This window comes from Lactuca saligna, chromosome 9 (genome assembly GCF_052625555.1).
Source record: "Lactuca saligna cultivar CGN05327 chromosome 9, ASM5262555v1, whole genome shotgun sequence".
NCBI classification, from domain to species: Eukaryota; Viridiplantae; Streptophyta; class Magnoliopsida; order Asterales; family Asteraceae; genus Lactuca; species Lactuca saligna.
The window spans coordinates 56,269,953-56,295,979 of NC_136425.1; the positions used below are offsets into that span (position 1 = coordinate 56,269,953).

A 26,027-nucleotide genomic window follows, 5' to 3' on the forward strand; every position below is an offset into this window, starting at 1 on the left:
AGGGTTCCTCTCAGAAGGCTAAAACGAACAATGACGGCCAATAAGTCCTCTTTATACGTCCCAAACCTGAACGGCTAGGGTTTTCGCTAAACAGCGTAGACTCGCCGAGTCCCTATCTGGACTCGTCGAGTCCAGTCGCGAACCCGCGACCAGGTCTGCGATCCTACTCGGCGAGTCTGGCTCCAACTCGCCGAGTCCTCCCTTAAAACACCCAAAAATATAATTTTAACAATACTTGAGATTCCGGGCTGTTACAACAAGCATAATGATCAAGGTGGAAACTTTCTTACCAAAAAGTGGACGGGAATGCAAGAGGTTTCTGGATCTACTAGTCTCTTCTTGAATCCCCAAGGCTTCACCATCTTCTTCAAGCTTCACAACACTCAAGAATGCTCACAAAGGCTCACAAACTCATGGGAGGCATTAGGATTTCGTTCTGGAGTTGAGAGAGCATCAAGGAGGATGATGAAGGGTTATAATGTTCCTTAAATAGGGTGCAAGGCCCGCATTTAGGGTTTTCTCCAACCCTGACCAACTCGCTGAGTCAGTCCTCTGACTCGTCGAGTAGGTAACTTAACTCGCAACCCCATCCACGCTCCTACTCGTCAAGTCACCCCATCTACTCGACTAGTCACTTCCTTAATTTGAGGTTTTCTTTCCTTTTCCGGCTTTCTAATTCCAGGGTGTTACAATATTAGTCTAGGTAATATTGTTGTTTCTTGTATTATATAAGTGTTAAACAATACTTTTCAACTACTATGTATAAACAGGGGTCAAACATGAAACACCGGAGGGAGGACCATTTTGGCATTTAAGCTGTTATGAAATCCAACAACCCTATGCGGCCCTTCAAACCAGATTCCCCATACCACGAGCAGTTAAAAGATATTATAATAACACTTGGTATAATTTAGAATACTTAGCACATATATTGTTTATAGGTTCATAATAACAATAGTGAACTTAAACAAAAACTATACTTAAAGTAGAATAAGCATAACTCACTTACAAGGGGTTTAGCTAGGAGTCGGGCTCTGCGGGGATAAAACTGCTAAGCTAAAATATTTTATTCTCAAAGCCTTCTGGCACTCCAGGACTCGCGTCTAACACTTGGGTAGTACTAGGGAATAGGATGGGCTAAGGAGGGTGTTTGAGAGAGAAAGAATGGGAAAGGTGTGAGAAAAATGGAAGAGCTTAGCATCTATTTATACGCTGCAGCTGCGGATTACGCTGGGCATAACTTCGGAGTACGTTGGGCATACTCAGTATGCGGGACGTCCGAAGACCTACGCTGCACGTACGAGGGGGCAGGTGTCACCATCCCAAGCGAATCCGTGGAGAGAAAGGAATGGCCCTTATTCAGCCACATGTCACCCTCACATTCTTCCATAATTTAATAAACTTCTAAATTCCGTAACTTTCGCATACGAGCTTCGTTTTTGACGTTCTTTATATATACGCGTAAGTAGCGACATGATCTACAACTTTTGTTTAGACTTCATCGGCTAATTTTGATATTATTTTTAAAGTTATATTTTAACAGGCTTAGACAAATAAAGTCCGTTAAAATTTAATAACTTTGTCATCCGACATCCATTTTCATCTATCTTTATATCGTTGAGCTCCTATTAACGAGATCTTCGATTCTTGTTTAGATTGTATCGGCTAAAAATCGTTCGATCTAAAATTCAATTTCCGGGTTGTGCACTGCCATGCTAAATCTTAGAAAAATCATAACTTCCTCATATGAAGTCAAATTTGGACATTCATATTATGTACGTTATCGGTTTAATGTATACTAGGAGTTTCGTTTAGATCGTTAAGGCTAAAAATTATTGTATCACAAACTCACTTTTTACGACATACAACGTTGTGTTAGTTTTGTTGCAAAACTTCAACGGGTCATACAACTTTTTCATTATAAGTCGGATTTCAACGTTGCTTATATCCCCGAAATCCTTGTTACGACTACTTCAACTTTCTTCATAGAGATTGGGTTTATCTGTTATTTTATTTTTGAAACATATTTTTTATTATTATTTTATTACATCGTTATAAGCACGTATATTACACATAAATCACATAATACTCAAATAATTCTTCTTTATTACTTCAAAATACGTTACAATTGTCGACCTTAGTAATTACATCATAACATTAGTATGCTTAGCAAGAAACGCAGACATTGCATAAAGTGAACTTGTCTCAAGGCTAATTTAGTATTTTGACCATTTTGTCATTTCATAGTGAGTTTCATTCTAGAGTAATGAAATTTATTTGATTTATTTAATTAATGTTATTTAAAACCTGCATTATGTCAGAATCATTAAAATTTGTAAGGGTATTTTATTATAAGATTTGATAATGTGTATTTCTTTTGCTGATACATGAGCATGACATATATTAGACTATGAAGATAAATGTGCTCTCACATAATGACATTCTTACAAAATGTAATTTTCGTCTGATGTTAGTCTCACAGAATGTCATTCTTGTAAGAATGGTTGGAATCAAGTCGACTCTTGACCATTAAAGAAGATCAAATGCATTTGTTTAAGAATTGTATATTTAAGCATGCTATGTTTTTTAAGAATTTATTTCATTTTTATGACATTATGTAAGAATATGCATAAATCTACATTTACATGTCAATGAATATACAATGATATTGTTTTTTTTTCAACTAATGGTTCAAGAATGTTGCATTTTTTCAAGCAGTTCATATAATGAAAATATGTATTCTTTCAAAAATATGTATCCTGACATTCTTATAGAATATATTTCTAGTAGAATGTCATTCTGACAGTATAAATCGGGTATAATTAAAAATTAAGTTAAAATCAAATTGAATTAGTTAAAAAAATCAAAAATTTTAAATCAAAAGAATTAATTAACCCCAAAAATGAATTTTCATGTTTTATTTTTATTTCATTTGACTAAGATATCTTTATAGTAAATTAGATGATGTTTTTCAATTATTTTTAATTCAACAATATTAATTAATCACTTTTTAAAATAACTAAATGATTGGTTCACGATCAATTATACATCCACATAATAGATAGTTAGAATACAATAACATAAAAAACACTCACACACACACACACACACACACACACACATATATATATATATATATATATATATATATATATATATATATATATATATATATATATATATATATATATATATATATATATATATATATATATATATATATATATATATATATATATATATATATATATATATATATAAGGCACCTACATTATAAATGAAGTGAAAATAAAGCTATAAACTAATAGAGGTCCTACAAACTTCTAAAGGCATGACTCATGGAGTCATGATTTGTAGTCTTAGGTTAAATTTTAATTTACATGTCTCTTGTTTTAAATCGTCCGGCAATAAGACATTTTTCTTCTACTTTTCTTACAATCATATGTATATATAATTGCGAAGAATCACAATGATTTCTATTCAAAATTTGGTAATTAATTAATAATATTTAAATTTATGATGAATCCACATATAACTCTTAATATTATATGTCTGTTTGTTTTCTTTGGATATCAGTAGCGATTCAGTATATTAGATTAAATAACTAGTCACAGAATTATTTATCTATCACTTCTGAGATACAACACCTCCATAGTTTTGAATACCCCTAGTGCAAGTTATATATATATTTTTTTTTTATGATGGTGAAATTAAAATCTCAACTACTTTGTCCTTGAACATGTGATGTATGTAAAACTATGCACATCATATCTATTCTCGTTAAAAAAAGACTGTATGTTCCTAACATCCGAAGAGATAGAAATAAAGGTGCATCATTAATATATACCAAGATTTTGAATTTAAACCCATGATTTTTAGGTAATGATAACAAAATCTTGTAACAGATAGAAATCGGTTCATGACAAAATAATAGTCATGTCTAAAAATCCTAAGAAAATGTTATATTCTAATTTTATCTGACCAAATTTATTACTAGAATATTTTGACGTTACAAGGTTGTATGGTGAAAGGGTGCTCCGAATCCAGGTCATGAGAACAAAGAAAATGCTACCTTCTTATTTTAGTAATTTATTGAGATCAAAAGTCATGATCCACGGCAACACAATTACTAGAAAAGCATAATATATATAAAAATAAATAAATAAATAAATAAAGCACCCAAAAATGAATTGCATAAAGCACTTCCGTAATCAAATAGTGACCAGCCTACCAAAGACTAGGTAGTCTATCTATCGAGATGCGGGATCGATCAAGTCAAACTCCACAATCAAATCAAACCACATCTTGCAAAAAAAATTAAAAAAATTAAAAAAAAAACGAAATCTCTACTATATTGTCCTATAAAAATTTGTTGTTCTAAAGACGATCCTGGATACATTTACACACCAACCAAGTTTTACACTTCATGCACAAAATTCTATATATAGCTCTATATCACGTAAAAGAAATGATGGTCTTATTAATTATTAATATATAAAGTACATGTATGATGTATCAACCTTTTATTCTATGCATGAAAGGTTGACATCTTCATATTTTTGTTACATGTTTTGCCGGATTCTCATGCACATAAAACTACATTCATCCTATTTTTATGGAGATGGGTTATTGATCAAACTTGCCAATTTTTTAAAACTATAAATTTGTAGAATTCTGAGAGACGCGCAGCCCGACAAAAAGTTCGGTCTCCACTTCCGAAAACTGGCTATTTTGGTTGCTTGTAACTGGATCCTTCTGCTTCGTTGAGTACGCTTGGGATGGATTTGCAATGCGCTGACATGGTTTTCCTTTTCTTTTATTAGTGATAAAAAAGAAGACAAAAACGTTTATGGATAGAATATTGTGTACCTTTTGGCATAAACTTGTGTTTTCTTTGCACAATCTTGCATTTTCTTCCAAGAGGTATCTTTCCTGAATAGTGAAAAACGTGTAAAAAGAGGATATATTTAATATTGGTTTCTAAAGAGCTAGAACAATTAAAACCTTTGCTTTCAGTTTTTCAACTTGCTCTTTAAATAACTGAGTCTGAAATCAACCAAAGAAAATAGGTTAGTGAGACCAAAACTTAAAATGGAATAATCGCCAATATATATATATATATATATATTACGTACATATCTCTGATTACCTTTCTTGCCCTAATGGTTCTCAATGTATGTTCCAACTTACTGTCTAAATGGCTTAGTTCCTCTACTGAACATGATACCAAATCTTGTCCCAAAAGCCTCCTAAGATATTCATTTGTACAAACCATTTTTAGCATAAAAAGAAGTTATTATATAACAGAAACAATGTGCACAAGATGTAAAAAAGAAGAAAATTTGTGGCGAAGAAAAGTAACATCTAATTAAGATAATAACCGTTGGGAAATTTCAAGTTGCTCTATTTGTTGTTGAATGGCGGCTGCTTCTTGCTTCAGTTGCTGCAATTAAAACAACATTTTTAAAACGGATAAAAGTATAAATATCAATGATTAATCTTAACTATGTATATGATACTACAATGTATATAAATCTTGACCTGTACGTGAACTTCATTTTCAGGTGTGCAGATTTCATCTTTCTTGACATCTGCACGATACTTTTCTATTGTCTTCTGCATGCTAATTAAAACGGATAAAAGTATAAATATTTTAATGATTAATCATTTAAGAAATTTACGTCGTTTATATCACATTTCATGAAACTCGAACAAGATTAAAAAAGATGAATTCGGTAGATTTTGCTGAGATATAGACCTTCTATGCTAGAAACAAAATCCATATATAAATGTCAGTTATTAATCATTTAAGAAATTTATGTGGGTTATGTCAAACATGTAGATTTTTTTTTTCTTTTTTGATATATTATATGTATAAGTTTGATTTATGTTACACATGATTGGTAGTGTTAATAAACATATTAATAAACATAATGTCAAAAAACTTAATGGTAGTATATGTTGTTTTTTTACTTAACGTTAAAAAAATGTCTTAATGTGTTATTTTGTTAACATTAAGTCATGATTTTATATATATATATATATATATATATATATATATATATATATATATATATATATATATATATATATATATATATATATATATATATGTGTGTGTATATATATATCATTTTCAATTAACTTGATCACATTGAATCGGACCAATTTATTCAAAAGGAGAACCCCTTACACTACGTCTACATATCTATAAATGAGTATTTTTTTTAATTGTACTTTTTTCATGATTATAACAACATATTTAGAAATGACCAAAGTTAACGGCTTGAAAAAAAAACAAAAAAACAACAGAAGAATATTAACCCCTTCAGAAACAAAAACAAGGTAACTAACACAACAACAAACAAACACAAGTCAAAATATGTGATATCCCAAAATAAAGATCGGGCATCAACAACAATACATGGGTAAAAGAGCTACCACAAAGAGAGCACGAAGGCGTTATTATTTTTTTTTTTCTTTCTGAAGCAAAATTGTTTACAGTCTATGAACTATATCTGCAAACCGCTACAGTGGAAGAAGTGAACCAAAAGTATGAAGTCAGAAAAAAAAAGATTATTTGTTTTTTAATATCTGCAGGCTGGTAGAATAAACTAAAATTTAATTAAACTGTTTTTGTTTTTTAAAACTTAAAAGAGTATTTCAATTATTTTACGACTTTATAAATTTAAAAATATAAATCAACTTTGATGTATTATTGTATAAAAAGTTAAAACAAAATGATACAAATTATTGTATATATTTGATAAAAACCAACAAACATTACTTTGGTCGCAAATCTATACCTAAGCATAGTAATTAGGGATAAAAGAATTTAACACATAAAATAGATGAAAATAACTTTTGGGTTTAAATAAAAAATTTCAAAATTTATATTTTACTTTTTAATTAAATCTATTAAAAACTTATCATAAATATTTTTCTTAAGAAATAAATGATAATGCATTAAATAATGTTTATAAAATTTGGCATAAAAAATATAACACAATATTATGATTTTTTCCTTATCTATATAAATAGCTCCAACAACCATTATTATAATTAAATCTTTATTTATAAATTTGTTAAAAATGTTATGATTATGTCGTCAAACCTTTTTTTCTTTAAGTATTGTAACTTTGTTTTCCAACTTGTTTATCATAGATAAACTTGGAATAAATCTAAGTTAAAAAAAACAAAGATATTTGTGCTTTTTAGACTAAAAGATGTATGAAGAGGTTTGAATACTCTGGTCCACATCTGTGTCAAGAAAAAGACACACATACCTTTTTAGGTCTACAATCTTTAAAAAACAAACAGTCTACGAAGCCTAATATCGCCACTGTCCAGAAAGAAGAGGCCAAAAAGATCTACAAACAAAAACAAACATCTAAATGTCTCCCATGCAAAAACATCTAAATGTCGACCCATTAACTTGTCAACCCGTGAACCTATATACTTGACGAATTATATGAAGAGGTTTGAATACTCTGATCCACATCTATGTTAAGAAAAAGACACACATACCTTTTTAGGTCTACAATCTTTAAAAAACAATTAGTCTACGAAGCCTAATATCTCCATTGTACAGACTAGAAAAAACCAAAAAGATCTACAGACAAAAACAAACATCTAAATGTCTCTCATGCAAAAACATCTAAATATCGACCCATTAACTTGTAAACCCGTGAACCTATATACTTGAACAATTATATGAGTTAGCTTGGGTTGAGGCTTCCAACCCACAACTCATGACCCGCCAACTCATATATTATATGGGTTGGGTTGATTTATGTTTTCTGACCCGACAATCTAAACCCAACCCGATTGTCAAGCCTAGGGTGGTGGTTGGGTGGGCTAGATAGATGGGCCCTTTTTTATTTATTATAATTACAATATAATTAGTAAAAGAAAAAATATATACGTTATAAAGGATAGGACAGGCTTTTTAAATGGACAGAGGGACGGACGGTGTAATTTGCTCTTTCCTTGATGTACTTTTATATAGCATCGTATGTGAGAATACCCTCTTTGTTTCCTTCTGAACTCCTAAATCACGATATTTCACGTTCCACTTAATCATAGTCCATTTTTCTGTGTAATGACTGATAAAGCATTTACATTTTTCTGGTGTGTGAATTTTTTTTTCTTAATTCTAGTCTCAAAAACTACGGATGTTATTCATATTGAGGTTTTTTGCCCATTGCTATTCATTTATAACCCATGTTAGTTAGTTAATTAGGGTTAGGGAACATTTGGTAAAAGGGATCACGTTTTTTGTTTCTTTAATGTTATTAACGAGCAGTAATTAAAAGTGTGTGTTATTTAGGTTGGGTTTTGTGAACATTTATTAGTGCACTCCAGTGAAGAATTCTTCTCCATGCCCAAATCATACAGGTTATCAAGCAAACAAAAGTCGATTCCTGAAGTCGTTATATTCCACTTTCTTAAGTTCTATAGCGGTTCTGCTTAATTAGTACGTAAGCCTCTCATGTACTCTTAGCCTTCCTTGTTTTCTTTGCTTGTTAGTGGTGTTGGATTAATCGGTTAATAGGAAACTTTCCTCATTCTAGGATTTAGGATTTGTTTATATGTAGTTTAAATAAGGTATTTTAGGAAAACATAGTATAGACAATTGCTTTTAGTTTTGGTATTGGAATAGGATTCTTTTTTTTAATATAAATATATGTCTAGGTCCAGTTTTGATTAATTCAACAAAAATCACAGTACGTTTATTTCTTTTTCTGTGCTTTGTACGTATTCACAAGAGAATCAAAGAATTAATCCTTGCAAGTTTTCTTTGATTCTTTCTTTTACCTTGATGTACAAGGTTTATTATGAAGCTTTTGTTTACAAGCTAAGCGGAGTCTTCTTTTTCAAAAAAAAAAAAAAAAAAAAAAAAAAAAAAAAAAATCGTTCTTAAAAAAGTGAGCAACTAGGTGCGGCTTTGGTCACACAGGAATTAGTTGTATACTCATTGGTGTATCTGAGTATACTCGAAGATAATAATTTGTTGAATAAAATAAAACATTATTGCTAAATAATCGCGAATCATAAAATGGATTGACATAATATATCTTCTTTAGTTATTGTTTTACAATTTTTATGTTGCATTAACGGTTTCACCATCGAATGTTATTTGGATGATTGTATATTTTGATGATAATTGTATTCTACCGAAATTTTATAGTTGCATTTTTTTTTTTTTGAACTTGGCGTTTTACAAATGGTTTTACCACTCTTGGAAAAACATAACATTTAAACTTAAAATCAAAATATCAAAAGATGAAAGATGATAAACATGTCTCAACAACTACATGTTGCTAGCTGTACGAACATTACACATCATTCATCATGTTGGATAAAAGGTCGAAAAAGATAAATTATTATTTATCTAAGAGGCCTTCCATCCACCTCCATAGTTACACTCCTTACATTGGTATAAGTTATATTTTATATCTTTGATAATGAAACTAAACTCTCGACTACTTTGACCTTAATTGAACATGCGATGTGTGCATGTAAAACTACCTTCCTCACAAAAACGACATACAAAGAAACAGAACTCCAGTTATCCATCATTCATACACATAAATGTAGAACTTAAACCCACGATTTCTAGGTAATGATAACCAAATCTTTTCAATATTAGTAATATCTAGTAACCTTAAAAAACATTATGTTCCACTTTTATATCCGAATCAAGGTCATGAAAACAAACACAAAAGGCTAACTTCTTGATTTAGTAATTTAGTGAGATCAAAAGCTATGATCCAAAGGTCAATGAAGCAAGAGAATTATAATAGTAATAATAATAAAAATAACCAAAAATTAATTGCCAGCTCCGTAATCAAATAGTGACCAGCCCCCATCAAAGCAGAAGAAGGTACTGAAGAGTAGGTAGTCTGTCTCACAAAGATGTGAGATCAAGTGAAACTCCACAATCAAATCAAACCAAATTTTATAAAAAAACTAAACCAAAACTGGAGACTGCAGCTTTGCTTACTGGTACTTCATATAGATACACCTACTATGTAGTTTCACATCTACTAATTTAAAATACTTAAAAATGCAAACATGCTTGAACCCAAATACGTGTGTGTGTGTGTGTGTGTGAGAGAGAGAGAGAGAGGACGTACTTGGAGCTTGAAAACTCATAGAGTTTACCCTTTTGAGAGAAAATAATCAAAGCGACTTCAGCATCGCAAAGAACTGAAAGCTCATAAGCCTTCTTCAAAAGGCCATTCCTCCTCTTCGTGAAAGTAACTTGACGGCTTGTAGTGTTCTCTATTCTTTTGAGCTCAACTTTTCCTCTCACCATTTCCTGCAAAACATACACAAAAAGAAAGTAAGATAATCTACTTCATATCGCAAAAACTCAAGAGGAAAGAAAAGAAGTAGAAACCAAAGAAAATTAGGGAACTTTACCAAGTTTGAGCAAGAAACAAGGGAAACCTAGAGACTTGAGTTCAAGATTTGGGGCAAAGAGACTGTTAACACAGAAACCCTTGAAATTTTAAGAACATATGGCAGAAGTCCATGTAGATCTAGTGAAAAAATGGAGGAAACCCTAAAGAAACAGTAGACTGAACATATGGATTCGTAGGACAGGAATGAAAGGGTCGATGATTTGGAAGAAAAATATATTAAAATATAGGTAGATAATGAAACATGAAGGATCTTTTTTTTTTTGTTGGTGATGTAATGGATCTCTTTACTTTGAGGCCACAAATGTAGTTAGATTTCCTTATTCATCGATCTATCGTGTATTCCCTTTGTCCCCATGGCAAATAGAGAAGGTAACGCACCAAAAAGGTCAAGGGAAGGCAATAAAAATGAGTTCCTTATAAAATATTCAGAAAACAAACACCTAGTTTTATCTTATTTTGGAAAACCTGTGAAACATATAAAAAATATTGCAAGATTCTAACATAAACCTTCGGTTTCCGTTAAATTTTATCAGACATTTAATTCTGTAATTTTATTTGATTATTAGTGATGTGTATATTTAAAATATTTGTTTATAAATAGATGTTTTGAATTGACTCCACGTCATCACATCGCAATTATTGGCATCCTAACACGTGTGTTTAGTAATTGAATTATGTTTTAAAACATTTTAAATCGACTAAATGTCCAAATTTATCGTCGGATTAAGCTTATAAAAAAGCAAGGAATATTTTCGTTTGTGTCAATATGCTAGTGGGAATTTTTGTACATAGAAAGTTAATGTACTAATGAGAGATTTTTAGACTCAAGTGACGTGGTTAATATTTAACATATTTACTTGTAAGATCTGATCATAAACATAACATATCCATGGCATGTATATTAAATGACACTTCATCATTCTCTTCACCTTTTTAAATTGTGTGGGACGCTACCATTGGCAAATTTGAGAAATTATAGAAAGATTATGTGTTTTATGTTATGGGTATCAACACGCGTGAAAGGCATTCCACATCATCCTCTATACATCTTCACAACTAATTTACTATTGATGGGGTGGTGTTCACTAGTGAACAAGAGGGAGACATAAGAGAGAGATAGAGAGAAAGAAGAGAGATATAGAACGAAACAGTTTTAATTGGGTGTGAGAACCCGTAATTGGTTTCAATCCACACCACCATTACTTCTATTGGGAGCGATGTTCACTAATGAACATCTCCCCCACCTAGACTCCACATAGGATTCTTATGCGTGAAAAAATAACTATATCCCATGGCCTTAGGATTTAGGATTGACAAACACATACACAAACATGTCCAGTAAATATGCTAAGAACATAAAGAACACAATAAATTAATGTGGTTCACACGATCGAGGTGGTTGGCTAATCCACAGACGAACTAGATGGAGATTTTATTAATAGTCGTCAACATAGGCTTTCTAGATTGGGTTTATATATATATATATATATATATATATATATATATATATATATATATATATATATATATATATATATATATATATATATATATATATATATATATATATATATATATATATATATAGAGAGAGAGAGAGAGAGAGAGAGAAAGAGAGAGAGAGAGATGTTCAGGTGTTTAAAATAATTATTGTGTTATTATATGCGTAAATATAGGTCAATCAAAATTAAAAAAAAAATAAATAAGTAAATAAATATATCAGGGTCATTTAGTAATTTGTTTAATAAGTTCCAAAAATAATTTCTATAATCATGGTATTGACTTATAACCTAAATAAATAAGCGTGTCTTCAATCTCCCACCTGATAAAGCCCTAGCATCGACGCTTTCAATGTTCGTAAACCCCTCACCGATCATCTAAAAATAATTGATGGAGGAAAACCTCTTCATCTTCATTTGAGCATGATAACGCAACCCTAACGAAATAGAAAAAAGAAAGGTGACTTGGATTTTTAACCGGTCGGTAGCAGCAGTAGCAGCGACAGAGGCACTGTAGCAGCGTCGACGGGCGCCAGTGATCGACGAGCGGTAGGTTTCCTTCGACGGTGAGCGATGATGCGCTCTTCTCGGTCGCCTGCTAGGTGTCAAGGAATAAAGATGAAAAGGATCTGAAGAAGCGACGCAAACAGTAATGGACGGAGCAATGGTTTTTCGTTGGTCGGCTTCGCAAGTCGATGTGGTCTTCGGGATTTGTGGTCGATGGAAACAGCAGAGAAGGAAGAAAACGAGGTGAAAATGGAGGACCTCTGGGGTTTGGCTAGACCGAAGGAAGAAGCAACGAAGCTGTGGTGGCCTTCAGTGGGTGCAGATGGGAGTTGTAGGGCGGCAATGGGTCATCTAGGGTAGTGACAGTCGGCATTTCCATCTGCTTTTTGAGGTTTGTTTCCGTTTTTTTTTTAGACAAAAATCAATAGAGGGAAAAGATGGGTGTTTGGGTTTGTTGTTTTTACAAGGAAGATAACATGAAAATGGGGCTATTGACCATTGAAATAGAAAGGGGAAAGGGGAGTTGCAGTGAAATAGGTGAGCAGGGGGCTGTTTCTATAGCCCCTTCGTTCTTCATCTTTTTTTTGTTTAATTTTTAATGGTAATGGAAGCAAGAAATCAGTGGCTTTTGCTTGTGGAATCGGTGATGAGTAAGGATGACCAAGAGAGGGTTGTTGCTCTCTTGATTACTGGGAATTTACCTATCTCTAGTGGTGTTCTTTGGCAGAAAAACAAATGAGAAGAACAGGGAAGGCTTTGGTTCCTTCATTTGACAGAAAGAGAAGGAAGAACAATGGTGATGATCTCTTCTTTGATTGGGTATGTTTCTTTTGATTGAGTTTTACTAGTTAAATAGATAAAAAAATCAATTCTCTTGATGATCTTATTGTATAGTTATGAATTTTGATAGATATGGAGTACATTGTGATCTAAGGGAAAGAAAACATAAACGAGTGATACATTTTTTGAGATTGAAATGAAGAAGATAAAAGGAATCATGAATTCCAATTATGTTGGAATGGAATCATGAATTCTAATTGTGTTGGAATCTTAACTACAATTTAGTTGTGTTTTCACAAAAGTTGATGCTTGAAGAACGGACCACAAAATTGAAAGTGATTCTAAGCAACATTATTCTTTTAGAATATATTAGTGTCGTTGTTAGATTTTGATGTTTTCTTTCCTGTTTTGAAAGTTTTTTAGTTTTATTCTTTAACAAATGTTACCCGTATTCTATAAGAAATAATGTATTTTTTGTTTTCATTATTCAATTAATTGTTCAAGAATTTGTTATTCAACAAGAAATTTTTAAAGTCATCATCAAGAAATAGGTTCAAGAATATTTTTATTACTTATGGTTCAAGAATATTTTTATTTTTGAATATACTCAAAAACACATTCTGTCAGAATGTCCGAATTAAAAAATTATAATTCGTAAAATCAGATTTTTAAAATTAATAGAAACTATGATCCCTTAAAATATGCACTTTTCCTTTATTAAATCTATATTAATTGACTAAAATACCCTTGTAATTAAATTAGGTTATATTATTCAATTATAATTAATTCAATAATATATATTAATCAATTTCTTAAAATAAGTAAAATTGATTGCCTACATTTATGCATATAATAACACAATAATTACTTTGAATAGAATAACCTAAGCCAACTAAAACTAACAAAACTAAACTAAAACATTATAAAACAAAAGAAGGTGATATGAAAGGATTCTTGAACACTTAGAATATTGTATTTAAGATTGTGTAATTTTCTCTTTACATTTGATGGGTATTTAGACTACATAACATCCTATACTTACATCATCAAAATAGCGATTCAATTGGTAAAGAAAATTATTCAAGCGGAGAAAATTGTTCATCCACATGCGTTGTCTAACTCAATAATTTGATGTAATTCACTCCCAATTAGATGACAATTTTCTAATCCGAGTTCAAACTTGAAGTACTGTCTTATTAAAAACCTTGTTAAAGAAAACCAAGTGGGAAAAAACTTTAACGAAAGGAAAAAGAGTGTAGTATATAGTTGACTCCCCCTCATTTAGACATCTTTCACATTACGTGTTATCAACATGTCGCATTCTGATTCCATGTACATGTTTTCTGAAGAGTGCAGTAGGAAGTGCTTCCGTGAAGAGGTATGTTACATTGTTGTTGGATTGAACATATTCTATCTCAACCTTTTTGATATTTTATAAGCTCTTGAATGTACTCAAAAATCTTTGGAGGCATAAGTTTTGTCATGTCACTCTTGATAAATCATTCTTTCATTTAAGTGACACATTTCGAGTTATCTTCAAAAATTAAAGTTGGACCTATATCTTTATCTAGTCCACATAAAGATAAAATGAGTCGTCTCATCGATCATAACCATGTGCATGCTCTACTAGCTTCATTTAGTACGATTACTTCAGTTTGATTTAAGGATGTGGCTGTAACATCCCGGAAATTCAGAAATAAAGTTGAAGGGCTAAACGTGTAAATAAGAGGGTCAACTCGGCGAGTCGATGTATAGACTCGGCGAGTAGAGTCGCGTTTCAGGTCGCATGTTAAGTGACCAACTCGGCGAGTCGCATGGATGGACTCGGCGAGTTGGTGTTGTGTGGAGGAAAAACCCTAATCCCGGGGGTTGAGCCCTATATAAAGAACATAATACCCTCTCCCCAGCCTCTTTACTCTCCCTTGAAGTCCAGAAACCCTAGCTTTCGGTTGTGAGAGAGTTGGAGAGCATATAGAGCCTTGGAGGAGGAAATCTTAGAGGGGAAGTGAAGAACAAGAAGGTTGGAGTAAGGGGCTTTGCAAAGATTTAGCTTATTCTTCAGTTGGAGCTTTCATTTGAGGTAATAATCTGCTGTTTGAGCTTTTGTGTATATAGATCTATCAATTGTGGGGTTTTTGTGGTATGAATGAGGTCCATATCAAGTTTGGTGTAAGATTTGAGGTTGCTACCTCAGATCTAGGTTGTTAATGATCCAGAAAGCCATAAAGTCTATGCTCAAGAGTTGTCGGTGAAGTTCTTTTGTCCCAAAACCTAGACCAAGAGTGTTATATGCTTAAATCTCTTTGGATTCACGTAAAGTTTGCAACTTTGCATGAGGATTAGCTTGTAGAAGAGTAGATCTATGGATTTGAGACCCTGCATGGCTTGGAAAGCCTCTGTATGGGTTAAGAGCTAGTGGTACACAGCGAGTCACATGGGTGTACTCTGCGAGTTGCTTGAAGATAGGCAGCAAATCGACGAGTTGGAAGAACAACTCAGCGAGTTGGGTGAAGATAGCCTTGGACTCGGCGAGTCTAGTCGTGAGGTCCTAACCTTTCCTGGTTGAGCTGTGAATCGATGAGCTAAGGGACGACTCGGTGAGTTGAGCAGGAAGTGACTCAGAGTGCGTGGGACTCGGCGAGTAGGGTCAGTCAGGAAGTTTGACTTTGACTGAGGACTTTGACTTTGACCAAGAGTTAACTAGTAGACTTCCAGGGGTAATTTGGTAATTATTGGTATTTATTGAGTTCTGTCTTTTGGTATTATCAGTGGTGGAGTTCGTGTCGGAGGTTGGAGCAGCGTGATCTTATCTTTTTAGTCAGCAATTACGAGGTGAGTTATCCTCACTATATCAACATGGTCTTAGGCAGCAAGGCCGGCCCTTTATCGGATTGTAATCCGGGTATCGTTGTTATGTTGTTTCTTTGATGTGTTTACATCCTGGTAGTTAGGATGGTATATGTTAGAGAGCTGGTTAAGGTCGGTATCCTCATATATAGAATGATGTTATGCTAGTGACCGGTTAGGTCGGTATCCTATTTAGAGTATGTTATGTTATGTGATCTGCTAGATCGGTTTGATTGGATGTGAATTGTTATATGATTGTATGTTTATGTGCACATGGTTGTTTGACTGGGGTTGGGTTGAGGCGGGTCCTGCTTTGTGCCGTAGGCCAACATACCCAGGGCAGACCGGTTATCCCGAAGGCCCAACGAGCAGTCCGGATAGGCTGTAGGCCCCACGAGGGCGGACCAGACGTGATGAGGCTCGGAGAGTGGACCAGGTCGACTGAAGGCCCGATGCGGGCGGACCAGTCATACTGTAGACTCAGAGAGTGGACCAGGTGGGTTGAAGGCTCGGTGCGGGCAGACCAACCACACTACAGACTCGAGGGATATGGCTAGACTTGGAAGGTGGACCAGGTGGACTAAAGGCCCGGTGCGGCGGACCAGTCATACAGTAGACCCGAAGTGCATGGCTGTTCTGTTCAGTTATGATATGTTATGCGTGGCATATGAGGTTGGTATTTTGGGGGTATCTCACTAAGCTTTCGGGCTTACAGTTGTTGTTTAATGTTTTTCAGGTACTTCGGGAGACCGTGGCAAGGCGAAGGCGTGATCGTACCGCTCCTTATGTTTATGTTTTACGATATGGTTCTGGGAAGACTCTGATAATAATTGTGTTGAAAACCTTTTTGGTAATAATTTAATGAAACTGGGTTGTTTTTTAAAAGTTTAAATTGGTTTGAATTTTTAGAGTGTTACAGTGGCGGCAAGTGTTTGCTTTTGAGAGCACCAACAAATTACGCTGCCTTCGTTCATGAATATATATCCAATTTGAGATCTAGCTTTATGAGGATCAAATAAATAGCCTGCATCTACATAACCAATCAAACCTTGTTTTGAATCATTATTATAAAATAACCCTAAATCAATAGTTCCTCGAAAGTATCGCAAAATATGTTTGATCTCGTTTCAATGTCTTTTTGCTGGGGATGAACTAAACCTTGCTAGCAAGTTTACAACGAAAGATATATCGGGTCTAGTAAAATTGCTAATATATATAAGAGCCCCAATTGCATTTAGATATGGTACTTCGGGACCAAGAACTTCATCATTTTCTTCACGGGGATGAAATGGATATTTTTCAATATTTAATGATCTAATAACCATTGGGGTGCTTTAAGGATTGACATTGGCCATATTAAAATATTTCAAGACATTTTATGTATAATTTGATTGATGCACAAGTATTCTATTAGACATATGCTTAATCTGCAAACCAAGACAATATTTTTTTCCAAGATCTTTCATTTCAAATTCTTTCTTTAAAAATTCAATCCCTTTATGGATTTCTTTATTCATTCCAATGACGTTTAAATCATCAACATAGACCACTATGATCACATACCTAGATGTTGTTTTCTTAATAAATATGCATGGACAAATAGTGTTATTTTTATAACATTTACTTGTCAAAGAATTGTTTAAACGATTATACCACAAGCGTCCAAATTGCTTTAACACATACAAAGATCTTTGCAATTTTATAGAATACATTTCTTTGGTTTTTTCACTTAATGCTTCAGGCATTTTAAATCCTTCAAGAATTTTCATATAGATATTATTATCAAGTGATTCATAAAAGTAAGCTGTAACAACATCCATAAGAATCATCTCTAAATTTTAGAGACTGTCAAGTTGATTAAATATCTAAAAATGGTTGCATCCATTACCGTTGAATAAATTTCCTTACAATCAATTCCAGGTCTTTGAGAGACACCTTGAGTTACAAGTCTGGCCTTGTATCTTACAATTTTGTATTTTTTTTCATATTAAGATCCTTTCTCTTGTTAAAAAAATTAAACCACTTCCATTTAGCCCAATCATTTCTTCTTTTACATTCAACAACAGATTGTGTTCGGTATCATCATTCATAATATCACATGCAACTGAATAAGAAAATATTTTATATTATAATTTTCATTTTGGTTACATATTCTATTTGTTTGACCATAATCTAGTGCAACATCTTCCTTTCCTAGGGGGAATTTTGATATTTCTTGTTTCTCCAGGAATACTTTCTTCATGATCTAGTGATTTTATACCCCTCTCATTTTTCGTAGGTTCTTATCGTTAGACCCAAATGACCTTCCACTATTCTGGCGTGTTTTAGATTCTTGAGTGACTTTATAATCAGATTGTCCATATGGAAATTCAGTTCGAGCTAGAACATTGACAGTTGGTATATATATGATTTAGTCACCCTTTTGTGTCAGTATATGCATTACGCAATTAATTTGCCATTTCTTGGAAATGCATTATCTTTTGAACTTCCATTTCACATTGCTTTGTGCAAGCGACAAGATATGATAAAGAAGGCTCTGGTCATGAAACTTTATTTTCTAGATTCTTCTTTTCTCCCCTGAATGATGGGAATTTGCCTAATCAAATTGGAAATCAACTAGGCATGTTGTAAAAATATCAACTATTAAAGGTTCAAGATGTTGGATTAGGTGTCTAAGTTTATAACTATTTTTGGAATGTACTTGACCCGATTAGCATGGTCCATTTGGGTTTCATGGCATTGCAACATTTGTATAAACTAAAATGACAGAAAGGACACTTAAGGTTTATTAATATATTATAAGTTCTAATATATTAATAATATTATTTAATTAGTATTGATCAAAGAATTAATTTGGAATTAATTAAGTGATCAAAAAAAGACTAATTAAATATATGAGGTTGATTGTGTAAATCATTTATTCTTGTATAGTGGGCAAATGATCCATGGTTTGTATGGATTGGGTTAAAACCCATAAGGTGCTCCATGGATAATCCATGGAGGTTACAAACCCATGGATCATGGAATATGGAAAGCCAGGACAATTAGGGTTTACATGGTGTAACCCTACTAGTGCCACAATGATATAAAGACACCTAGTCTAGCAAAAATCGGCACTACAAGCAATTAATAGAGGGCTAGCCGAATTTTGAGTGTTAGTATCTTCTCTCAAGGTTATTCCAAGTGTTGTGGTGTTGTGTGATACATTTGAGGCATCACACTTGAGGTGCTAGGCTCACAAGGTTCTCAAGTAATCCAAGTAACAAAGAAAGGTATGTTTTTCTTACTAGCTTTATGATTTTGGTACCAACGCTATGTTAGATAGTTGAAGAACATTGGAAAATCAAATTTGCATGTATCTTAGTAAAACCTAGATCCAAGTTTTCTAGGGTTCCAGGTACACCTTATGAGTGTTAGAATGTTCAAAACCCTGCACAAGATATCCTATAATAGAGACTGACTCATAACCAACATATATTTGCAATCTTCTTTGACGACCCATTTTTATCTGTTGTGGTGGTACAATCGGGACATATACTGCACGCCTAAAAATTCTCAAATGGGATATATTTGGCTCTTGACCAAAAGCATGATGTAAGGGAGAATATACATGATATGAACTTGGTCTCATTTGTATCAATGATCTAGCATGTAAGATTGCATGGCCCCAAACATAAACAAGAAGTTTGGTCCTCGTCATCAATGGTCTAGCTATTAGTTGGAGATGTTTAATAAGTGCTTCAACTAAACCATTGTATGTGTACATGAGCAACTGGATGCTCAAAAACAATTCATACATACATACAATAGTCATTAAATGCTTGTGAAGTAAATTCACCAGCATTATCAAGTCTTACTCTTTTGATAGTATAATCAGGGAAATGTGCCTTTAATTTAATAATTTGAGCAAGAAACTTTGGAAATGCCATATTACGAGTTGATAATAGGAAAGCATGAGACCATTTGTTGGATGCATCTATTAGGACCATAAAGTATCTGAATAGTCTAGATGTTGGATGAATAGGTCCACATATATCACCTTGAATTATTTATAGAAATCTGGGTGACTCTCTTTCAACTTTCATTGGAGAATGTTTTAAGATTAACATTCCAACGGAGCAAGATGTGTACGGTCTTTGCTACTAGATTGAGGTAACTTTTGGTCCTTCAATGGGTGCCCATGCGTATTCTCAATTATCCTTCACATCATTGTTAATCTTGGGTGACCCATTCTATCATGTCATAAACTAAATGTCCCGGGATCACAATGTTTTTCTTTGACTACCATATTTGATTCAATCATATGTTGTATAATGAAAACCAAAATCAAGTGTTGGTATTTTTTTCAAGCACATGGGTTTTGTCTAAAATATACTTATTCAGCGGTGGAGATAGGATTTAAGAATAGGGGGGCTGACAGCCTCATTAGGTTATGGGTGTATATTATGAACATCTTATTTAGTATTATCACTAACCATATGCAATTATGGGTCACACAAAACTTCTATTCGTTTGAAAAAAGAATCTTCTTGCTCATAATTTACCCTATATATTTATAATTATAATCAACCAAATTATCAAATGATAATTATATTATTATTTATAAATAACAATAAATAAAGTATGCAACAAAAGAAATTTACCTTTTTAATTAGAGAATTGAAATCATTAATGTAGTAGTGTTACCGACAATTTCTTAATTGAAAAATTAACCTCTTCGACGAATAAAAGTAGCTATGCATTCTCTTGAATGTTGCTGACTCATCGAATAATAAACATTATTTATAAACAAATGGGGCATTCTTGGTACTTACAAATTGAAATCGATGGATACTGATTAATAACAAGGTGGTGGTTATAAAGTCAGTCGTGGCCTCATAATTCGCATACCCATATGACTCATTGTTGTATAAATATATAATAGTTGTCTTTTTAAAGTAATTAGGAGGTTATTTATCAATAAATTGATGTGAGATAGGAGTTATCATTGCCTTATCTTATAATAATATAGCTGCAATTTGAAAAGAGGTTGGGGCAGAGCACCCGACAGCCCCCATCCTGCCTCCACCACTATATACATTTCTTATTTTCAATGGTCACAATTTTTGAGTCATATCCTTTGAAATATATTTCTTTGTAATTTAGTAAGTTTCTATTTGACTATAGAGAAAATATGAAATTTTCTACACAAAAGTTTGTACCATTTAGTGATATAAAATGGGCTTTCCTGGTTCCCTCTATCAAGTTTGCAGGACCTGATATTGTATATATGACTGTTTTTGGTAGTACTAATTTTGAAAAATATTTATTTGATTTCAGAATAGTATGTGTACTACCACTTTCTACTATACAAAGATTTCTAACATTTTCTTGGTGTTGTGCTTCAGTTGGGCTCATTTTAAACTTCAAATATGAAAGATACAAATAAGTCAATAAACATAATCATAACAATTATTATAAAGGGATTTCATTTATTATAGCAAATACATTACATGAAAAATAAAGGAAGGTAAACCAGGTTTACTAGAACAATAATAAAGATATTTTGTTCATGGCTTCCATGTAATTGCAGAAATCAACAATAATTAGCGCAGTGCATTCAACATTATCAATGAGGATTTTTCTTTTCCTTTTACTTTAATGGACTCTTGATAAAGTTGAAAAGGGTGTGCAATTGTGCGAAATTTCCTTGACCTATGGTCTGTGTTACCACATCTATAACATGAACCATTAGATTTTTGTGATGTTCCAACATCATGCCTTGCCACTTTGACCTTGTCTTGTGTATACACATTGTTTCTTTGTGAAGATTGGTAATTATTCCTTTTCTGGCCGCGACCACGATTATTACATTGTCCACAACCATAATTGTGGTTTTGTTTATGGATTTGGTTTGAATTAAAACAACCATGCCCTCGTCCATATGTATTGTTTCGATGATCATCAATATTTGTAGCATTTGCTTCACGAAGTGCTATTGAGCCCGTTGAATGAGATTCATGGTTTTACATCAAGAGCTAATTTTTTTTCTCTACACAACAAGTAGGTATGCATTCAGTTCAAAATATTTTGTGAACCTTTTCAACCGATATTGTTACATCAAGTTAATGTTTGTAGCATGAAACGTTGAGTAAGTTTTATCCAACATATATTCATCAGTAACTTCTTGTCTATAATACTTGAGTTGTGAACAAAGATGAGTTGTATTCATTACTTTCTTGAAGTCTTGAAACCTCAATGTTCTCCATTCATCTCTAGCATTTGGAAGTATAAATTCCTTTGGATGAGCAAATCTTTCTTTCAAGAGATTCCAGAGAATACTTGGATTAGTAATATCAAGATATTCAAATCTCAACATTTCATGAATATTCCTATGAAGGAAAACTTGTGCTTTCGCCTTGTCTTGTGCCAAGAAATTATTAAATTCATATATAATATTTGAGATTCTCGTGGACTAAAGATGCATTTTTACATCTATCATCCATGACACATAGTTTTTCCCACTAACTTCAAGTGCTGCAAACTCAAACTTTTCAAAGTTGTATATATTGTAACTATAAATTTAAACAAAATAATAAGTTGAAAAATTAAAATGCATTTTTTCAATATGTATTTCACAAAACAGAAGCAAAAGAAGAATCATCACATACAAAGACTAAAAAAATATGAAATAAATCAGGATAAAATACATCTTCTGTGAGATTAAAAATCAGAAATCCAAGTGCTACAGTCATTATGAAGAATATCTAAAATATGAATAAATAAACATTAGTTCATATAAAAAACATTAGTGTAAAAAATAGTTTCATAATTTAAATGGTAGTATAGATAAATAAAAATTTGTTGCATAATGTAAATGCATAAATAAAAGTTAGAATACATTAATACTAGTTGGGAAAAATAAATAAATATCATTACTCGTTAGTAACGAATAACTTTTCATAATTTATTATTATTATTAATATAATGGTTGTTTTATAATAATCCTTTTTTTTATTAAGTAATACATGCATTGAGTAGAATAGATGTGATTTCCACTTGATTAGAGATTTCGTAATGATAACATGTTATAAATTCGAGATAATTAAAACTAAAACTAACACAGCTAAACTAAAAAATTATAAAATAAAAGAAGGAGATTTGAGAGGATTATTTAACACTTAGAAGATTGTATTCAAGATGGTGTAATTTTCTCTTTACATTTAATGGGTATTTATACTACATAACATCTTATTTGTACATCATCAAAATAGTAATTTAATATGTAAAGGAAATTATTCAAGGGGTGAAAATTGTTCATTCACATGTATTGTCTAACTCATTAATTGGATGTAATTTGTAATATATATATATATATATATATATATATATATATATATATATATATATATATATATATATATATATATATATATATACCAAAAATTGCTTTTGGGTTGGGGCCCGCAAGCCCATGACACCACTAGTTGATATGACCAATCTTTTGAGAACCGTAACTTTTCTACCGAGCAACGTAGCTTTCTTGTTGAGTACCACAACTTCAATGGAGGATCTAGGAATTTCGATATGTGGATACAATGATAGTTGAAAATCAAAATAGCATTTGCATAAAATTGCTTAATATTTAAAGTCGTAGCAACCAAAATAATCAACATTAACATAATAAGCAAAACAATAATGAATAACTCATATGTCTATTTGTTTCAACAAGTATCCTAAACAATACCTATTTTACAAAATTATGTGATAAATATAATAGAAAAAGCCTCATAATTTGTCATATGGTTTACCGAAATCTGGGATATAGTCCCAAAGTTTAAAAAACTTCATAATGAGTTCCCATGGTTTCTATTTTCTATCAAGATTGGTCCCTATCACACCTAAAAATAGCTTTCATACCCTTTTTGTTTTATTTTAGAATTAATTTTAATTAAATTTATTTAAATAAAGAAAACAAAACAAATAACCCCACTTTGGGCCCACCCTCTCTCTCTCTCTCTCTTGTAAACCAGAAGACACACAGACACAAAACACACTATTTCCGTACCATACATTTTCTCTTTATGTACTTATATGAAAGCATATAGACATACAACCTAACTTTATGTGTGTGTATATATATATATATATATATATATATATATATATATATATATGAAATCATATACATATATATATATATATATATATATATATAATACTATGATTTTCTTGCTAGAGGAGCTTTGGATCATTTACCGACTAAAATAATGTTGGTTTTAGGTTCTACTAACCAAGGATCATGGGGAATTTTGATATATTTAATGTTTTTAATTGAGTTATTATTGGTTGATTTCGTCTAGTTGTTTGATTTGTATGTTAAATTGGTGAATGGAAACTTCCTTTTTAAGAGGAAGAAGTAGTTCACCATTCCCCAACTAGAAGCATGTAAGTTCATTTTCATCGTCTTCATATTTTAAGTAGATAGTACATCGATCATCATCTTGCGATACAACTTTCTACGGAGGCGACTCAGGGACCGATTACAGCTCAAGGACCACCATCATCACACAAACGACCACCATACATCACCTTTCAACCAACAAATTGACCACCATCTCCACTCTGTGGTTGCCATCTCACCATCATAGTCTTTATCTCGCCATCACAGACCCATCATCAGCTCCTAAGAGACCTTTATCAACAATGATTATCACCATCCAATCTTGCAACTTAAGAAGCAGAAGGAGAAAGAGGGATATCCATATTATTGCAAAATCAAATCTAAAGGAAAACATCCTATGTTCAATACAAACACCATAGATTGACTTGTTCATCAATTTTACACAAAAAGAAGAAAGAAAAATCATATCAATTTAGGGAGAAAGAGAAGCGAGACCTATGTGTTTGTAGGGGAAATGGGTGTGGGATTTAATCTGTGATATGTATCTTCTTAGGAAACCTGAAAAAACTGAGGCAGTTACTTTAACAACAATAACCCCAAAAATCTCAAAGTGTTTCTCGAATTGATTGTCCTCTTTTTCATCCTCATAAAAAAAATCAAACAAGAAAACCTTCATACCAACGGAAGACCTGAACATGAAAATAACCATGAAAACCTAAAAATCAATTACATTTGCTACACTCCAACCTTTCTAAAACATGTAATCGATACCATATGCCAAAACATCAACCCGTCTAGAACATATATATATATATATATATATATATATATATATATATATATGTTCATCCTCTTTTTCTCCATGTATAGTGTTGTTCATTATCACCTGATCATCACACATGCCCATATACAAATCTAATTGAAGACCATTGTGGTTGCATTTCAATCTGGGGAAACATAGAGAACCTTCAAATAATAAGAATAAAAGAGGAATAGGTGGAGGACTTACCAATTAATTGAGAGAGAGAGAGAGAGAGAGGGCGATGAGAGGGGGGAAGAGAGAGAGAGAGAGAGAGAGAGAGAGAGAGAGAGAGTGAAATAGAGAGAGGTCTTTAATTTTTTTTAGTTTTTCCTTTTTTTAAATATAAAAGTTTAATTAAAATTAATCCTAAATTAAAACAAAAATGCTATAAAGGTCTTTTTAGGCGGGACGGGGACCACCCTTGATAAAGAAAAATAGAAATTGTATGGACTATCTATGAGGTCTTTTAAACTTATGGAATTTATACCAGATTTCAGGAAACCATAGGGACCATTTATGAGGTTTTATCGATATAATATTAAGAATCACGTTGTACCTGTTTCCATGTAAATATTTATTTTTATATTTATGGTAATTAAAGACTTCAAATGTGGAGTTTGGGGTGGCCACAGGATGGTGGGGGAAGCACCAAGACGTCGTGTTGACTGAGAATGAACCGTGCATCTTTTAGAGGCCACGATGTGGCAATGTTTATGCCAACACTTAGCGGAGGCCAGCATGCAAACCCTAATGTTTCAGGTTTTAAGGCATATTTAAGG

The 26,027-nt window shown here is 32.4% G+C and overlaps 1 protein-coding gene across 1 annotated transcript; it reads right to left on the reverse strand.

The window, feature by feature from the left end:
- Positions 1 to 4,460: 4,460 nt before the first annotated feature.
- Positions 4,461 to 10,787, reverse strand: LOC145014889 (MADS-box protein AGL42-like). The gene is made up of 8 exons (XM_078973326.1): positions 10,429 to 10,787; positions 10,140 to 10,324; positions 5,542 to 5,623; positions 5,382 to 5,443; positions 5,150 to 5,249; positions 5,005 to 5,046; positions 4,870 to 4,932; positions 4,461 to 4,794 (listed from the first exon to the last, which is right to left on the reverse strand). The coding sequence occupies exons 2-8, from the start codon at positions 10,319 to 10,321 to the stop codon at positions 4,657 to 4,659; spliced, it is 669 nt and encodes a 222-aa protein (XP_078829452.1). The 5' UTR covers positions 10,322 to 10,324; positions 10,429 to 10,787; the 3' UTR covers positions 4,461 to 4,656.
- Between the last annotated feature and the right edge of the window lie 15,240 nt (positions 10,788 to 26,027).

Coding starts and splice junctions, on each gene's coding strand:
- LOC145014889 (XM_078973326.1), bottom strand. CDS start 10,321: ATGGTGAGAGGAAAAGTTGAGCTCAAAAGAATAGAGAACACTACAAGC. Junction 5,250..5,381: donor CAACTTGAAATTTCCCAACG/GTTATTATCTTA, acceptor TGAATATCTTAG/GAGGCTTTTGGGACAAGATT. Junction 4,795..4,869: donor ACACAAGTTTATGCCAAAAG/GTACACAATATT, acceptor AAACCATGTCAG/CGCATTGCAAATCCATCCCA.